Here is an 18,949-nt window from a genome sequence, read left to right as displayed (position 1 = left end):
CATTTGATTAAAAAAAAAAAAAAAAACTCATTTAAAAAAAATAACCACAATCAAAACAATTATATGTGAGCCAGACGTCATACGTTCTGTACACTAAAAACCATTGAAACAACACACCAGTGAGGGCCCAGGGTGCAGGGCTCACTGGGTGATCTGTCTTATCTGATGAAATGGTTCAGAGCCATATATCCTGAATGACCAGGGACACATTTTTATTCAACACAGAAAAAGAACAACACGCCTGGCCAGTGTGGCTCAGTGGTTGAGCGTTAACCCATGCACCAAGAGGTCGCCAGTTCAATTCTCAGTCAGTGCACATGCTCAGGTTGTGGGCCTGATCCCCAGTGGGGGGCATGCTGGAGGCGGCCAACCGATGTTCTCTCCCACTGATGTTTCTCTCTCTCTCTTTCTCTCTCTCTCTCTCTCTCTCTCTCTAAAAATCAATACAGGCAAAAAGAATTTTTTTGAAAAAAAAAAAAGAACAACATCAATTCAATCGATATTGTTTATTTTATTAAAAGGATTTTCTGGTAGATTATAAACAGGTTGAAAATTTGAAGTTAATTACAATAGGAGAAAAATAGGGTTTCATTCTATTAAAATATTTAATATAACTATCTTTTAGCTAAAATGCTACACTATAGTAACTAATCCTCAAGTTGTAAGAAGTTTTTGACCAATTATGACAAAAGTGACAAATATTTTTTTTAATTAGTTGAAAAAATATTTCAAAATATGTGATATAGTAGAAATGACTCTAGATTTCTAAGACCTAAAAGCTATATTACCTTTTTTTCTTGCAGGGCTTTCTCCACTTTTGCGAGATCATTTAAGACATCCCAAGACATCTGGGCCTTATTTTCTGAATCACTTAGCACATCTCTCAGCGTTTTCAACATTTCCAAATATGTATGTCCAGGTTGGCTCGTCATTGCTGTATATTTACAAATATTTAGTTTGAGAAAACAATGTTAGAAACCTAATATTATTATATATATGATCAATCTTTGGGGTATAATAAGTGAATTCTAACAAATAAGAAGTTAAACTCTGTCATTAAAATTAAAAAGGGTCTCTGTTTGGTACTGAGATCACTCCATTGGCATCTCTGAGAGTCAGACAGCGACATCATTCCCATGGATGCTGATGTCTGAAATATTAACTAACCCACTATCCCTTGTCTTCATTTTGTCATGATGACACGTCTCTCTGAAGATGGTGCTACAATGTTCCCATTGTCTCATACGATCCCTTTCTCCCCACCAGCTACACAAAGAACAAAAGAAAACAAAGACCCCTTCAGCCAGTCTTCCTCTCGGCTGAGCGTGCAGACGAACTGCCGTGCACAGGGTGGTGGACACAGGGATGCCACCGCAGGCTGCCACGGGACTCTGAGAAAAATGACTGCAAAAGCCACCTGGAATGAGTCCACTTCACCCACCAATGAAAAAAACCACAGACAAACAACACATGTGTGGAAAGGATGTAAGCTTATTTGAAGCACAAAGTGATGAAGCCAACTAGCAGCATTATTCACAATAGGCTAATGCTGGCAACAACCCAAATGCCCACGGACGAGTGACTGGGTAAACAAAAGGTAGTGTCTACACACCATGGAATATTACTCGGCCCTAAAAAGGAAGGGAATTCTGGTACCTGCTACAGCATAGATGAACTTAGAGCATCTACACTAAGTGAAATAAGCCAGTCACAAGAAAACAAACACTACACAATCCCATTACACAGTCAGATTCACTGAAACAGGAAGTCGAATGGTGGCTGCCAGGGACTAGAGGGAGGGGGATGGAGAACTTTTGATTGATGGGTATAGTTTTATTTTCACAAGATGAAAGAGCTCCGGAGGTTAACCAACCAACAGTGTGAATCTATGTAACACTACTGAACTCTACACTTGAAAATGGTTCAAGTGGTAACAATGATGTTACATGTATTTACCACAATTTTAAAAATAAATAAATAAATTGAATCTTTTTATGTTGAGAAAGTAAACATTTCAATTGCCTATTGATCCTTTTCCAAAACGAAAGCATATTCTGCAACAGTAAATTTAAAAGCAGATACTTTCACACTCGCCACATCCTGGGTTAACTGAACTCAGTGAACGAGGTGTGGTGTCCAGGAGACAGACACGGGACACATTTGTTCCCCAATACACAGTTTACAACCACTGCAGGTAAGGGTGGGGTTAAATGTGCAGCTTTTTAACATGCGTTACCTACACCATTACCTAATATAACACAATTCCTGACTTAAACAACAGCGAAGGAGGAAACATCTAACATAGGAGGGATGAGCTCTCCACACTTTCAACAGTTCGCTTTCCAAAACCAGCTTTACTACAAACGTAAACATTCTTTAAAGTGTTTCAGACTTCCAAACAGGAACATGATTTCTTTTGAAAGAGGAGATGGTCTTGTAAAACCTTGAGCCATCTTGAGCAAACTGAAGTAGCTCATCCTTCTTTTCGGCCCTTAGTGATGACACTGACTGGCCTCCGTCAAGGAAAGGGAGGAACAGCTCCCTTTAAAAAAAGTCCTAAAATCATTATGTCCTGTTAACACCATTCGAGTGCACGTGAAGGCTGTCTGCGTTTTCACAAACAAGTGTGAACGTAGGAGGCAGTCTGCACACGCTTCCAGACCTGGAACAGCAGCAGGAACAGAGGGAAACAGGGCGTGTGCCGCAGAGCAAGCCACTGTGCTAAAGCCTCGCTATTGGGGGTGATTTCACAGAAAGGCAAACAGGCGACAGAGGACACGGTCCATTTACCATTCTCTAGCTGTTGCCGACAGTCCTCGAAGTCCTGTTGCACAGCTTGGAAGCGGCCCAGAAAGCGATCGAATCCCTGCTGGACAAAGCCTGGAGCCGAAGGCCTGGACGTCAGGGCCGCGCAGCCGGCCCGCGCCGCCTCGATCGCGGGGTGGAGGCCCCGGAGATCCGCCAGCTCCCGCTGCGGAAGGGAAAATACGGTCACATGACTCCAAAGACAAGTCCTCACGGCATCAACCTGACGTTCACGCGACAAGCAGCATCTCCTAAATACAGGGCTGGGCACAGAGTTCTTCCACGTGCGCCGCGGACCCTTTACCTCCACACTCCGCAAGGCCTGCGCGGGCGGTTCGGACGCGGGCGCGCGCTCCAACCACTCCTCCTTGGTCCTGACGGTCCGCTCGAGCTCGTCCAGTTGCCTAGAGTAAGTGCTTATATCTTCCTGGAGCTGAATCTTCCTGGCCAGATCTGCCAAGTGCTGAGACACGTTCTTCCACTCGGACGATGCCTTCTCCAGGGCGTGTTTCACGTCTTCGGTCGGGAGACCTTCTACACAGACATGAAACGGAAGCAGACATATTACCAGGAAACTTGTCTGGAACGTATTCTAACATATTCATCACCTGTAAATGAAGTGGGGCCACGAGAATGATCATTTTGTAAGTCCCTTTGAACATAACAGAAAAATTATGGTGGTGAATAATAACATAAAATAAATAATATAAAACATGAGTTATAATGATATAATGATGATGATGATGATGCCTAAAGTAGCTGTTCAGTGCCTGGACCTCAGGGAGAGGAGGAGCCTGACACAGTGCTGAAGGAGGGTGACCATCGCAGACGAACAGCAGCAGCGCTTGGAACTTCAGCCACTGCCTTTCCATAGAAGATGTGTTCGCCTCCCTGGAATCCTAGCATTCTGCTCACTTCTAGTCTAAGCCAGGGAAATAAAATGAGCTGTCTGGACTTGTCTGGGGTGCTGACATCACAAGGTAGATTCTCTGTTATCAAAAAAAACAACAGCTGGCTAAAAAAACCAGGAGGCAGCTCAAGTCTTTGGCGGCCAAGCCACAGTGTCATATGAATTGCATAATGAATGACAAAAATTCCCAGTGCTGGGGCAACCTGAGTGTAGAGGAACAGTCAGCCAGCAGCCAGACCCACGAACCCCAGCCAGCCTGCTGGGCACCCTGCACACAAACCAGCAAATATCAAAATATCAATGCAGCAGTGAGATTATCTACTTTAGAAACACATCAGGGGGGAAAAAATGCCATCATGTTCATTACTGACATCTTATAGTTATTTTTTAAGTGGGAATATCCCAACAGTTTTATTTATTTAGGTACATTATATCCCTAGGACTTATTTATCTCATGTGTAATTTTGTTTGTCTCACATTTTTGAGAGTTATAAAATGTTCATAAAAATAATCAAGTTTTATACAGTAATAAGTTTTGCCATAGTCTGTCCCTTTACATAAACACTACCCAATCACATAAAAGTCCTATGAAAAAGTATGACTAATCTGCCAAGGTGTCTGTGTGTCTTCAGGACAGCATGCATGTTGAGAAGATGTGTTTAACATCTTTATTGAGTAGGAGGAAAATAAAAATAATTATATTTATAAGTATGTACCATCAAAATCCAGGGTAATGAGAGCACTAAGAAAAAGAAAATAAGTACAACAAAAGTTCACTTTTGATCCACAAATGATGCAAACAGGATAATTTGAATATATCACCCATGGCAGTTGCTGAGGTTCACTGTCCGTCATGCAGGTAACGGAGTATTAGTTAGATCTAGGCAAAGCATTCACAACACAGTCCAGGTTCAATTATCCCTGTTAATGGACGTCATAAACAAAACAAATAAACATTTTCCTGACGAACTAACTGAGAGAGAGGAACCCAGGCTGTGCTTCTGCCAGGTCATTTCTAGTCTAATTGGGCAAAAGAGTAACGTCGACCATTTCATTTTCATTTCAGCAATTTATGCTCAACAAGAAAGAAGATCAAGCTGGTAAATACAAAGTTTTTAGATGAAAAAGTATCTCTGCTCATCTAGAAAACAGGCAAGAGGTACTCACATTAGGTACTAGGGAAGCTGAAGCAACTTCTGCAATTCCTTCTTTTTTTTTTTTTAATCCTCATCCGAGGACATTTTTCCATTTTTTTTACAGACAGAGTGGGAGGGAGAGAGAGGAAGAGAGAGAGAGGGAAACATCGATGTGAAAGGGACACATCGAGTGGCTGCCACCCACACGACCAACCAGGGCCGGGGACAAACTGCAACCGAGGTACGCGCCCTTAGCAGGAACCGAACCCGGGTCTCTCCGGACCGCAGGCGGACGCTCTAACCGCTGAGCCAAACCGGCCAGGGCTGCAATTCCTTTTTTTAATTCACTGCCAGTATCTCATGATCTATTTATTTTGCCCCTTCAAACTAATTCTCAAAATTTAAATCTCCCTCCTCCAAGCCTGAGATAATACAGGTAGAACCAATACAAGTAATAATGAAAGCACCATTTGCATCATGTAAAAGGAAAATTGTACTTTTTGTTGCTGTTGTTTTTTTATCCTCACCCGAGAACACTTTTCCATATTTTGTTCAGATAGAGTAGGAGGGAGGGAGGGGGGGAGAGAGAGAGAGAGAGAGAGAGAGAGACATCAATGCGAAAGGGACACATCGAGTGGTCGCCACCCACACGACCCATCCAGGGCCGGGGACAAACCGCAACTGAGGTACGTGCCCTTAGCGGGAACTGAACCCGGGTCTCTCTGGACCTCAGGCCGATGCTCTAACCGCTGAGCCAAACTGGCCAGGGCTGTTCATTGTTTTTAAAAATAATTGATTTGTTTCCAGAGACACAGAGTTACAATTTTTCTATCTCTATAGAACACCCAACTCTGAGATGATTAATCAAAGCCAAATCAATAGCTCATCATTTACTAACTGGCTGAAAGGGATAAAATGTAACATATTCTTGCCAGTTACTCTCATTTGACTTTATACTTTTCAGTGATTGCATTGTTGCAATCAAGGGAAATGTTTACAAAGCATGGGTCCATAAGGCTTACACACTTTGCAAGTCACAGTGAGAATCCATTCGTAAAGCCAAATACCCAACTACTCTGTGACGTTTTGACAGTCTCTAGGAACATGATAAGTAAAACCAATACAATCAGGCATGGCAGCAGTCAAATGAAACAGTATTTCAGTTTTAAAACATCGTCATGGTATAGGAGATATCACAAAACTTCATTCAAATGCATTAGCCAGCGAGGTCCTATCAGACTTCATGGTGGGATTTCTGACAGACTAGTCTGAGGAAACCAGTAACATCAGTATTTGAATATGCTTTTCTAATTGAATCATTTACCTGCCTCCTTACTGAACAGACTGTGGCCCGATTACATCCTATAAAAAGCATCCTCTTATTAATTATCGGTGTTTTAGGACTCATTTCAAATTTCTAGGGGAGGAGAAAGGGTAACAGAGAGAATCACCCACTTGTGCTTTCATTTCTGGGCAACATTCTGGTTTTATAGCAGCAGCAGAATTATGAGCACAGCCACATGGAGAGAAGTAATATGCAATACTGTTAAATCAGAATAATGGGTAACAGGAGATGACAGAGGGGAGCTTTTTAAAAATCATTTTTATTCTCTCACTAACAAAACACAAACACCCTTCAAAAAACGAGAAAATTAAACCCAGAACATATACACCCTATTCAGATCCATGCCCCCATTTCTCAGCTTCACACCTCATCCTAAAAAAATATTAATAACAGATTTTTCTAAATAAACAGAATTAGGGTTCTGTAATGAATGCATTTCCAGCCCTACCAAAGCTAAAAAAAAAAAAAGTTTCTTACGAAATTAAATAAGTATACATTAGGTCACAAAATTCATACCTTAATGTAACTTTATCTCTCCAATGTTGCCAAAGTAATATTTTTTTTTTACAATTCCACCCTCCCCCAAAAAGTCCCAATATACAACCCCAAAGGAGGAGATTTAAAAATCTACGCCAGTGGTATTTAACTGTTTTGCTGAGGTATCAGAGTTTTAGGTTCCCTGAGCCTGTCTAAAAGCAGAACTTTGCTTTTATCAGTTTGATATAATCAGCCTCAGCATAAGATTTCATTTGAAAAAACTTTCTGCTGACACCAAGGTTTCTGAAAACCACTTTTCTAGCAAGAAGGGTTAGAGCATCAAAACATATATATTTGATTTGTCAAACTATAAATATCATTCAATCCCGCCATCTAAAAACACATTAAAACACACACACACACCACACACACAATCAAGGGTCTCACCTTTTCCCATTTGCTCCAAAAGGATTTGTCCAGTTTGGTTTAATTCGTCCAGTCTAGGTCTTCTTTCCCTCTGTTCCTTTTCTAATCCCTGGAAATAAAGTCTCAATATAAGAATACTGCAAACTTTCTTCTCAATGTAATGCTGATGCCATTTTAAGTTTTAATGTTTAATGTCCCTCCCACACTCTCTTCAGGTGTTACAAAGTGTACCTAAGAGGATACTACAACACAAAAGTAGACAATTCCAGGCTATCCTCCAGAACACCAGCGATGATACAATTTTAAAAGGTACATTCAAACAAACAACACAAAACTTTGGTTTCTTTAAAAAAAAAAAAATTTACACTATAATTATGAGTTTCTATCAAGAGGAAATAAGTAAAAGTCACGTTTTAGGTCCAGGACCTCTGTCTATTTCCATATGTAGCCTCCACATAATTGGCACCAGAGAAATAAGGGCTTGTGTCTGGAGAGCTGAGCATGGCTATGACAGAGATCACGGAACAAAATTAATTAACGAGAAAAAGAGACAAAAACAATCTGAGTCGCAGTACTTTTTGTTGGTGTCATATTAAGTCTAGAGTGTTTTGTAAACTGCAATCACAAGCCTAAATCATACAGAATTTATAAATAATTACAATATACTTTAGGATCCAAACTAATGTGTTCTGTTCTTTGTGTTTTAAAAATGGTTTAATTTTAATATTTATGTCTCTATGGTTTGATATTCTCAATGTTCCTACATCTCAGGGACTGGAAAAGACAAACTCCACAACCTCTAAAAAAGGGTTAAACAAAATCATAGGGACACACACACATATACCACACATGAGGACACAGTCAGTATTTGAAATTTCTCCCACTCCTTAATTCCCAGTTGATGTTTTTCTATTAATTAACTGCTCAAATTGTGTCTATAATAGCACAATCAAAACCTGTAGGAAATCCATATTACTTCAACTGGACAATCTGGAGAAGAATGCCACTTCTAAACTTACTACATGCAAGCACTGTCAGATAAATAGAGCTATCCTATTGTGATCCACACAAACTTGAATGTGACTAAGTGACACAGCCATTTTTATAGTCAAAGGTCGAGAAATAACAAGACAGTCTAAGAAATACCCTTTCTTTTTGTTAAGCTAAGTACCAATGCAAAAAGTCTCCATCGCTGGAAAAAAATTATTACCTGCTTTATTTTAAAAAATATATGTTGGGTTTTTTTGTTGTTGTTGTTATCTTTATTGATTTTAGAGAGAGAGGAAGGAATAGGGAGAGAGAGAGAAACATTGATGAGAGAACATTGATTGGCCGTCTCTTGCATGCCCCCACTGGTGATTGGGCCCACAACCTGGGCGTGTGTCCTGACTGGGAATCGAACTGGTGACCTCTTGGTGCATGGGTCGAAGCTGAATCACTGAGCCACACTGGCCAGGCATGCTTCATACAAAATGATTTTCGATATCTTTTTATGGTGGAGGTGGATTAGACTAGGGATTTTCCATGCAGGTATTATATCAGTTCGATCAAGGCATTCTTTTACTAAAACAAAATTAAGCCCATCTTCCTCAATTTGCAAGAAAAATTAGAGATTAAAGCAATGATTAAATTTTCTCTATCTTACATTTTTTCCAACCCTTTAACATCTATTACTGATTATCTAAAACAATAAAATAAACATATAAATATTAAAGGAAAAATATAGGAACTGCCAACCGTGCCTTACATAAACATACACAAATTGTTATCTTTATCCCCTCAAATACAGTAACCATTTCTGAAAGTAAATTGTTGCTAGATCATAGGGTGGAATTTAACTTAATATTTTGTAGGACTTGTTCCATAAAGAGCACTGTAACTTCCAAATTCTCTGCCTCCCTAATGCCTTTGAGACTTGCATTGTTACATGATCACTGATATCATCTATGGATCTTTCAGAACTGTAAGAAGTGTATGAAATGATAGAACACAGCCCTCATTTCCTGCTCTCCCGACTCCCTGTGCTCCTAGGTTAACAACCTTCTATATCCCCTCGCCCACGGTCATCATTCCCTCCTTCCATAATCCAAGGACTTTACTGGCTGCTGAAAACGCTGTTCAATGGAAAAGGATCCTCACCTCTAAGCACCGGCAGCAGCCTACAAACAATGACGTCAGTGCAGTCAGAGCTTTCACTGAGGTGTGGTCAAGGCAACATGGAAGTCAAGATGCGTCACTGACCTCTTCCCAGGGAGGCTCAGGGAGGCTCACGGGAATGGAGGGCACTTCAGCCACACAGCACAAAGGCTGAGTAAAGGCCTGTCTGAAAGACCGCGCGCACGCAGGAGAGTGAGAGGGACCAGGGGTGGGGCTGGAGCTCAGATGGCTGAAAGAGGTGATGAGACCGCACTGAGCAGCAGGGAGGACAGCCTCCTGAGAGGGCCTCCGAGGCTGGGCCGCTGCGACCTTCACCTCTTGTCCCCAAGGCACTGGGAAGCCACCGCGTAAATTAACTGAGAGCCCTTATACTTTAGAATAAGCGCAGGTCACAGAAGCCAAGGGTGTGGGAATTTAAGGAAGGAAGGGTAAACAGTGGCAAATCCTGCAGAGAGAGCAGGGCCAAGGAGAACAGAAATCCATCCTTTAGATTTAGAAACCAAAGGTCCACGGCGACCGCTAAATAAGAGCTGATACAATGGAGTGATAAGGCAGAAATCAGTGTCAGCTTCTCATCCAAACATTCGAAGTCCACCAGGGTTCGACCACAAACCACCTCTCCACCCTTAACTCTCTATGACTTTTACACACACACGTAGCAGGAAACAAAATGAAGCCTTTGCTCCAAAGTTCAAGAGGCACTCACCCACCTCCACCCCTGCTCAGGGCCCCTGCCTGCGGGCCCCTCCACCGGCTCCAGCGCCGGGCCACTGGCCCGGGACTCCTCCAGTGTGTGGGCGTCTGCGCTCAGGCCTCCCCTCAATGCCCGTCACCTGCCGCTTCCTAACTTACACCTGCGATCCCTACACACACCTTATTGCTTAAACATCCCCCAAACTCCTTCCTGACGAACTCCACTGCCGATGGAGACGGCCACACAGACCTTGCTCCAGACGCCCAAGTGGTTCATGAAAGGGTATACAGAGACTTCGTGAACACCAGCCACACAAATCACTACAACTTCTTGCCACAACTTCAGTAACACATGGTACAAAGTAGCAGAGCTAAGCTCCCTACATCTGAATACTGCAGTACTTATGCTTTAAAATGGTGTCTCTTCTCTGAAGACAACACATTGAGGAAATGTGAAATATAGTAATCCCTTATCCTCGGGGGGTACGTTCCAAGATCCCCAATGGATGCCCGAAACCATGAAGAGGACCAAATCCGAAATATGCTATGTTTTGTTTTGTTTTTCCATTTATACATACCTATGATAAATAACGTACAAAAAGAGATGAACAAGAAACTATTAATAAAAGAGATCAATTATAACACTATATTGTAATGAAAGTTACATAAATGTGAACTCTTTCTCTCTCAATATCTCATTATACTGGACTCACCTTTTCTCTGGCACAGCTGAATTCCCAGCATCACTACGCGTGCTTTGGCCATTAGTAAGTAAAGTAAGTATTACTTGCACATAAGCACTGTGATACCTCAACAGTCGATCTGATAACCAAGACAGCTACGAAGTGACTAACAGGAGGGAGCGAAGGTACAATGAGGAACAAAGGTGGGATTCATGTCCCAGGTGAGTGTGAGATGTCATCAAGCTGCTTAAAACGGCACACAATTTAAAACTTATGGATTATTTATTTCTAGAATTCTCCATCTCATACTCTTAGACTGCGGTTGATTGCAGGTAACTATGGATAAGGAGGTACTACTGTAGCTTGTTGTGTTCAGGAGGCAAGATACTTTCCACATACACAAAGTCATAAATTATTAGCTGCCAGATTAAGATCTAATCAAGCTAAAAATAGAAATAATATTTAGATCATCTTAGGAAGTAAGTGTTCCTTCCTACACAACTCAGTGGTTAAAGAAGAAGGGGAAAAAGTCCTCTTCCACTTGGGGATCTGATACCCGCCAACTTGAATCAATTCAAAATTTACTACAATGTTCTAAAAGCCGCATTACAGCTACATTTATTTTACAGGGAGCTTTCGGATCTCATCACATCTTCATGTCAAAGTAAATCTATCCCGATGAAATATTTTATTCACTAGTGTACTTTTATTTTATATTTTACCTTCAGCTTCTTTTTCATTTCTGAAGTCTCTTGCATCTTCTTGTATTCTTTTATCTCTGTGGCCTGAATGGAAGTCTTTGATTTCAAAATCCAGTCCAACAGCTCAGCACTCAGGGCATCAAACCTGATTCAAGATTCAGATGTTACCTTGTCACTCATCTCCTTCTCCTGTTTCCCTTGGCTCAAGAAAGAGCAAACACCCACCCAAAACACAAACAAAACAAAAAAAGGCAACCCAGAAATACAGAAACCACACAGAACAAGATCGTATGTTCACAATTCCAAGTATGAAAAGAGGAGTAACATTGTCACATTAATAAATGATTAAAGAAAAGACATTTTTAAATGTTGAAACTTTTAAAGAAATCGCCTGTATTTTTATCAACGCTTGCAGATCACGGAAAACAGATCTGGTCAGATAATGACAGAAAAGAACACGTAGGGACAGCCCTGAAGTTAACGCCTCCTGCAGTTCAGCACGTGTCTGAGTTGAGCCTACTCTATGCCAGGCACTGGACTGGGCTCCTGATATGGAGGCAAATGAGACCATCCAGCCCTCAGGGAGCTTCCGTCTAGCAAGGGCAGTGGAAAGTAAAGGGCAAGAACAAAAAGAATTTGCTAGGTGCTAATTCCAGGAAATCACAGGACGGCTCCCATTCCAGTGGGGGGCTGGCTTCCAGCAGAACAGCAGTAAGCCAGGAGTTGTCCTTGCAAAGCGACAGCAAAGAAATTGAGGACGCACTTTGCAAACCGCAGGTGGTCACGTGTGGCTAGAACAGCGAGTACCAGGTGGGACGGGACACTGACCAGTTACTGGGAGGCCCGAGAGGGTCAAGAGTCTGAGCTGACACAAAGAGCAACTGAGAGCCAGAGCCAGGTTTAAAGCCTACGACTGACATATTCTGTTTACCTGTTAGTGTTCACGGAGAGGACAGAATAAAGAGGCAAACCCTGAGAAAAGGCCGTGGTGGTCACAGGAGCCAGGACAAAGATCATGATAGCAGGAAAGAAGGAAAAGTGTACACAGACTTGGGAGTGACACCCACAGTGAGGAGGAAGGAAGGGAACCTTCCCAGGTTGCAACCACACAGCACACCAGGCCCTTTTCCAAGTGTTTTATGTGTATTAACTCCAGGCGCCCTCACTACAACCCTGTGAAGTATACGCTATTATTATCCCTTTGAATGATTAAGGAGCTCCCAGAGGTTTTAAATAAGTGACCCAGGCCACAAAGTTAATAATGATAGAGGTGTGCTCTTTCCCATTCTATGCTGGCCTTCCCCCTAGCGGTTCCTGGGTTAAATCCTTTCCTAATCAACCAGCGATGTAGCAAATAAAACGTTTCTGAGTTCGGTGAGCCACTCAAATTGATCAAACCCAAAGAGGAGGTCTTGGGAACCTCTGATTCATAGGTGGGCGGTTAGGAGCACAGGTAACAACCTGTAGGACTGAACCTGAAACCTGTGGGATCTGATGCTGTCTCCCAGTAGCCAGTGTCAGAACTGAGTTGACTACAGGGCACCCGGCTGCTGTCCCATGAATTGCTTGTTGGGAGAACCCCCAGCCCCCACCAACACTGGACTTGGTATCAGAATCCATAGATGCACCCTAGTTTTTCTACAACCTTCTCTGCTTCCAAATGTCAGCACTGGAGAGATGCCTGGCAGGTATCCTGGCAGAATGCAAACCCTCAGGAATGGAAGGCCTATGACAATAGTAACAGCAAAAGCATCTTCCTCATCTGCTGCCTGGGTGTCAAAAGTCCCCTGCACGGAGAGGCTATTGGGAGAACTCACAGCCCTGTCATCAAAAGGAAAATCATCTGGTGAAATTGGAATCCTGCTTTGTCTGACAAAAGCTAAACTGGGGAAATCATATCCTTTTTATTCAGGCAAAACTAATTGCCCATTTACTCGAGCCCCGGGACTCGACTGTGAACGGAGAGAATACTGCAGCTGCTCCAGGGCTGTCTTCAGGACCGGCTGCCAGTGCGCAGGAGGTACAGCACCTGGGACTCCGCACCTGGGACACAGCTTGGCTTACAGAGCAGCTGGCATTGGTAAAAGCTCGGTCTGCGCCAGGTGTGATCATTCCTCCTATGAAGACCCTTATTTATTTTGAATCAATAAGATGAAAAGATACTGAGTGCCAAAGATGAGTCTTCAAGCCAAAAACAAAGGATCTGCTAATAAATCTAGAAGAAGGAATGAACAAAGGGAGAAAGAAAACAGGAAGAAAGAATGAGGGGTGAAAAAATGAAGAATAAAGGAGACTAATGACTTCCCTGAATTAAGTATTTTTTTGACTTGTGAGAACAGAAAGGACATTCATCAACAATAAGGAGATCTATCTAAAGCAAAACTGTCAGAATCATAATAGTGAGAGAAAGAATAAATGAAGACTCATAAGCAATCATAGCCTCCCAAGGAAAATGATAGGAAAGGGAGAAAAAAGGGTTTGGGCACACAGTTCAGGTTGAACACAGGATAAATAAAACCATCCGAGACAACGTAGATGCTTAGCCGGTGGGAATTAGAATTTTCAGAAGACTCAGGGGTAGTGAATGGCTCATACCAATAATTATGTCTAAATTTGCATATGACTGGTGATTAGTAGGAACAAAGTACCGGGTACAAAATCCATGGTGTGCAGTATTGGGTTGGGAACATTTCAGGTCTGTTCTCACCTTTTCTTAGCTTCCACATCCACAGGGACCTGTCTCTTCTTTGGAGGAGGTGGAGGAGGCATTTCTTGCTTAGACCTTTTTGTGGTTACTTGTTCCCTAATGTGAACAGTCTCCAAAAGGTCCTTCTGAGGAATCTGGGACATCCCCAGCTTTCCTACAGCTTGCGTCACCTGAAATAAAATCAGCCCGAGTTTTAATGTTTTAGTACAGTTTCATGGACATACATTACACATACCAGAAAAATCATTTCTTTGACAATGTACAATTCAGTGGTTATCGGTGTACTCGCAGTTATGCAACCATGTCCACTTTCTAATTCCAGAATAATCTTATCACTTCAGAAAGAAACCCTGAACCCCTTCACAGTCACTTCCCTTCCTCCTCTCCCCCCGGCTCCTGGCAACACGAATCTACTTCTGTCTCGATGAATTTGCCTGGATATTCCTGCAGATAGAACCATAGTGCCTAGAATCTTGTTACTGGCTCCCTTTACTTACATAATGTTTCCAAGGTCCATCCATGTCATAGCATGTACCAGTACTTCATTGTTTTTATTGCCCCAAAATATGTCATTGTATGGATATACCACATTTTGTTTATCCATTTATCTATTGGACATTTGAGTTACTTCACTTTTTGTCTATTGTGAATAATGCTGCTATGACCTTTCATGTACAAACCAAGGTTTTATTTTTAATCAATTTGCTAAAATATTTTCAAATGAATAAGACTTAAAGATCATTTAATGGATTCATGTCTGTTATCAGTTAGCAAGCGTTAAATTACTGAATATTAATCCATGTGGTGTTTTTATTTTGAAGAGCTATTAGAATTTATTTTAGAAAAATTAAGATTTTCATGTCAATTTTTCCACTTTGTAGTAAACCGAGTGTAAAGAACAAATTTTTTAATTTAGCTACCACTCTTTTATGTCATAAAAACTAAAACTAACCTGAATATTTAATTTCTACTTAATGGCACAATACACTATGCAGAGCAAACGGTACCTGATTGGAGCAATCTTCTAGTCTCTGAACCAAAGAATCCCATCTCTGAGTCAGTTCTTCAGAATCACTGTTGATCTTCTTAGATGCCTTAGGGTTATCAAGTAATTGACCCACATCCTGGCCAATCTCACTCAGCTGGTCCAACGCTTGACGTTTCATCTCCATGTCTTCCTTCAAAATCTAGTGTTTCAGATATTTGTTAGATGACTCCCTTTTTATTGCTATTATCCTTATTGTTGAGAGTATTACAGATGTAATTTGTTCTCCCCATTGCCCCCCTCCACCCAGGTCCCGTCCCACCTACTCCCCTTTCTCCACCCTACTGTCTGCATCCAAGGGCAATGCATATATGCATATGCATTGTTTGGTGAATCTCTTCCTGCCGCTCTGAGACTCCTCCGTCTGTTCCATGTTTCCACGGCTCTGGTTCTACTTTATTCATGAGTTTATTTTGTTCACTAGATTCCACATATAAGTGAGATCATGTGATATCTGTCTTTCTCTGACTGGCTTATTTCACTTAGCATAATAATAATCTCCAGGTCCCTCCATGCTATCTCAAAGGGTAACAGATCCTTCTTTTTTACAGCTGCCTAGTATTCCACTGTGTAAATGTACCACAGCTTTCTTATCTACTTATCTGCTGATGGGCACTTGGGCTGCTTCCAGATCTTAGTTATTGTAAACAATGCTGCTACGCATAGGGGTGCATATACTCCTTCGGACTGGTGTTTCGGGATGTCCTAGAAGTGGGATCACTGGGGCAAACGGCAGTTCCATTTTTAATTTTTTGAGGAAACTCCACACTGTTTTCCATAGTGGCTGCACCCATCTGCATTCCCACCAGCAGTGTCCTAGGGTCCCCTTTTCTCCACATCCAGGCCCTGACTCCTTTCTAACAGGACGTCATCTTCCCGTTCCCTGGTCAGAAAATATAAGTATGTCTATTTTGTAGTAAAACATGCCCTTGTAATTCTCTAATGCTAAAACATAAGACTCCTGGTTCTAGACCATTCCGGTGGGGGGTGACGTGTCTCACTCTGTATTTACGGGGCTGTATTAACCACTGACAGGAAACACGAGCATCACAGGCTTACTTACAGCCAGTCGTCGAACACTGACACTCAGCTCCTTCTGGTCTTTGAAGTTGCTCGTCTGCACTTTTTTTAATGCCTCTTCTTTTTCAGTTAGCCACGCTTTCAACAAGCACTACAAATAATAACAAAGGTTAGAAATATATTTGGGGAATCATTCAGTAATTCAGTCTAATTACCAAATCTCTAACATTTATGTTCTCAGAGGCTTGCTTCACCATTACCTCGGATAAAGACTTCAAACACCGAAGCAGGAGGCATGAATGACACAGAAAAGACATCTCTTAAGGATGTTATCCTTCTCATACTTGCAACAGACCAATCTGGAATTAGCCCCACACCTGGATAAGTAAACTTGACGCTCAGGGAGGCTGGCGGATCTAAAAGGCGATTTGAGTCTCCAAAAGTATCACATTACAACACTCAGGAGACAGAAGGAATCTCAGAGATTCTTGTCTCAGCCCCTCATTTTAGGGAGGAAAGAGAGAGGAGCCAAGTTCTGCATCCAAGCTCTCTTGGCTAGTTCCCAGAGCTAGGTCAAAGGCCCACCCTCCACGGCCAGTGGTTTTGCACAGCATCGAGCCGGAAGACCGCACTGATGCCCAGGTTCCACGGCAATTATGGTTAGAGGAACAAGCCCGAGGACAGTTCGAAGCCGGTCTCAAGATACTGAAACTGCATTGGCCAGTGAGACTGTTTTTTTAGGCAGAAGTAGAGAGATACACTTAAAGCAGGAGTGGAAAACAACATGGCTACTTTGGGATCATTCTGCCCCAAACACAGTGTCCAACTGCAGAAACCCTTTTCTATAGAACTGGGTGGAGTGGGGGTGGAGGGGCCTTAGTTCTATATTTGCAATGGGATCAATTCTTTCTCTCGTTGTTTTTCTCAGCGAATGTAACAACTATTGCCGTCCTCTATATTCCACACACACACAAAAGGTGAAGATTAAGAACATAAAGGACAAAAATGGATCCTGCCCGCAATGTAGTAAGGGTAATAAGATATGCACAGGAACACCTATGGCACAAGATACAAAGTGCAGACGCCACACAAGAGATCGCTCCCAGTTTAGGGACGGGGAGCAGGGGAGGGGGCAGCTACGGAGGATTCCGTGGTTTTTAACGGCTGGAGAAAACTTAAAAATGCAGAGATGAGGCTAGAGGCACTCCATGGCAGAGGCCAATCCTTAAACAAAAACACAACGTCTAGAAAACAAATGAAATGCGTTCGCTCTTTCAAAATATGAAAGCAAAACAACAACAAAAACCACCAGGCACCTCCCAGGTGCCACGCGTCGGAGTAGACAGTGACAAAGAACCAGCTCTGTCCTTCGTGGCGTCGGCAGCTTGGCAGTGGGCTGCCACCTGGGAATGCGGGGCTTGAGCACAGGGTACAGGAAAGGACAGAGGGAAAGGAAGGTTGGAAAGCAGCTGGAGTCGTTTACGGATTTCCTCCAGGCCACACGTAAAACTGGCCCGTGCCACAGGCGTGTGGAACTAATTCCCACGGCCGGTTCTGACTCCAAAGCCTCCGCAGCGGAGTGCACAATAATCCCGAGAGAGTTTTCTAATTCAGAGGCAGCTGACTTGGGCTCATTCCTGCAACAGCAAATTGTCTCTCTGTGAAGTACCCATGTGGGCTTCAACTCTCCATTTATCACAAGCTCCCTCCTTCCATATCTCCAGCAGAAAGTCGTCCAAAGGTCAGTTTTAAACCTAAAATATTGGCCAAAGTTCTAGCTACTCCCTATTTTTAAGTATTTTTATTTACCAAATTATTTTTTTTTTCCCAAATTTTAGGCCTGGACAGTTTTGCTAAGTGGTTAGAGCATTGGCCCACAGACCAGAGAGTCACAGGTTCTATTCCAGTCAAGGGCAGGTACCTCGGTTGCAGTTTGGTCCCGGCCCTGGTCGGGTCATGCAGGAGGCAACCAGTTGATGTTTCTCTCTCTCTCTCCCCCTCCCACTCAAACTAAAGATAAAAGGAAAAAATATCCTTGGATAAGAATTAAAAATAAAAAATTTTTTTTCCAAATTTTAAGTTAAGTTATTTAGCAGAAAAATAACACAATGGCTTTCTCTGTCATTATTAAAGGGAAATTTTAACTATTCGATGTTACGCTTTGATGTGAAAAGAAGACTCTGACTAAATGTAAATATTTGTAGTGAACTGTAAATATTTCAGAAATCAGAACCAGGTCCATTATGTGATTCTTAATAGGAAGATTGTGATCAATGACTAGGGGCAGGGAGTAGTGATTCACAATTTATACTGAGACAAATTTTGCACCCCAATTTTGAAGATGTTCTGTCTGCACCATATTTAATAAACCACAGAACATTATGCATGTGTTTTTATCACCTGAAAAGAATATAGTTTCTTTTTTACAGATGGAAATAAAATGCATTTAAAAGAATCAAAATAGACACTGAGATGTGGGAATAGAGCATCTGCTTATTCTCTAAACCACAACTGTTTGGTGTTTTCAGAAAAACGTGTTGCTGATTTGCATTCTGTGTTGATGTGCTTTTCTGGAAGGTGGGAGGTGGGCAAAGGGCTACCACTCTGACTGAAACGTACGGTGGCAGCTTTGTGCCAAAGGTCCACTTACCGCGGTATTCTTTAGTGGGAAACATATGCTATCACCCAAGTGCTAAATCAGTGGTGTTGCTAAATAATGTTTTCTAGCTAATTGCAGTAGTTATTCTGTTCAAAAATCAATAAAAAATGCTTGTGACTTAAAGGCCACAAAGTACTGAGTGGATTCATTTATTCATTACTTATTAAGCACAAACTATATGCTAG

At 42.1% G+C, this 18,949-nt stretch overlaps 1 protein-coding gene across 1 annotated transcript in view; it reads right to left on the bottom strand.

Annotated features, from left to right (window-relative positions):
- UTRN (utrophin) overlaps nucleotides 1-18,949 on the bottom strand; it is a 466,391-nt gene that overhangs the window by 313,417 nt on the left and 134,025 nt on the right. The window contains exons 15-22 of the mRNA XM_036248256.1: nucleotides 16,149-16,256; nucleotides 15,048-15,227; nucleotides 14,041-14,210; nucleotides 11,355-11,478; nucleotides 7,121-7,208; nucleotides 3,110-3,339; nucleotides 2,791-2,971; nucleotides 789-934 (exon numbers count right to left, since the gene is read on the bottom strand). Coding sequence (XP_036104149.1) covers nucleotides 789-934; nucleotides 2,791-2,971; nucleotides 3,110-3,339; nucleotides 7,121-7,208; nucleotides 11,355-11,478; nucleotides 14,041-14,210; nucleotides 15,048-15,227; nucleotides 16,149-16,256 — 1,227 coding nt within the window. The remainder of the gene's footprint in view (nucleotides 1-788; nucleotides 935-2,790; nucleotides 2,972-3,109; nucleotides 3,340-7,120; nucleotides 7,209-11,354; nucleotides 11,479-14,040; nucleotides 14,211-15,047; nucleotides 15,228-16,148; nucleotides 16,257-18,949) is intronic.

Source organism: Molossus molossus, unplaced genomic scaffold, assembly GCF_014108415.1.
Source record: "Molossus molossus isolate mMolMol1 unplaced genomic scaffold, mMolMol1.p scaffold_m16_p_8, whole genome shotgun sequence".
Lineage (NCBI taxonomy): Eukaryota > Metazoa > Chordata > Mammalia > Chiroptera > Molossidae > Molossus > Molossus molossus.
Note: the sequence above shows the minus strand (reverse complement) of the source record. Positions and strands in the feature narration are given on the sequence as shown.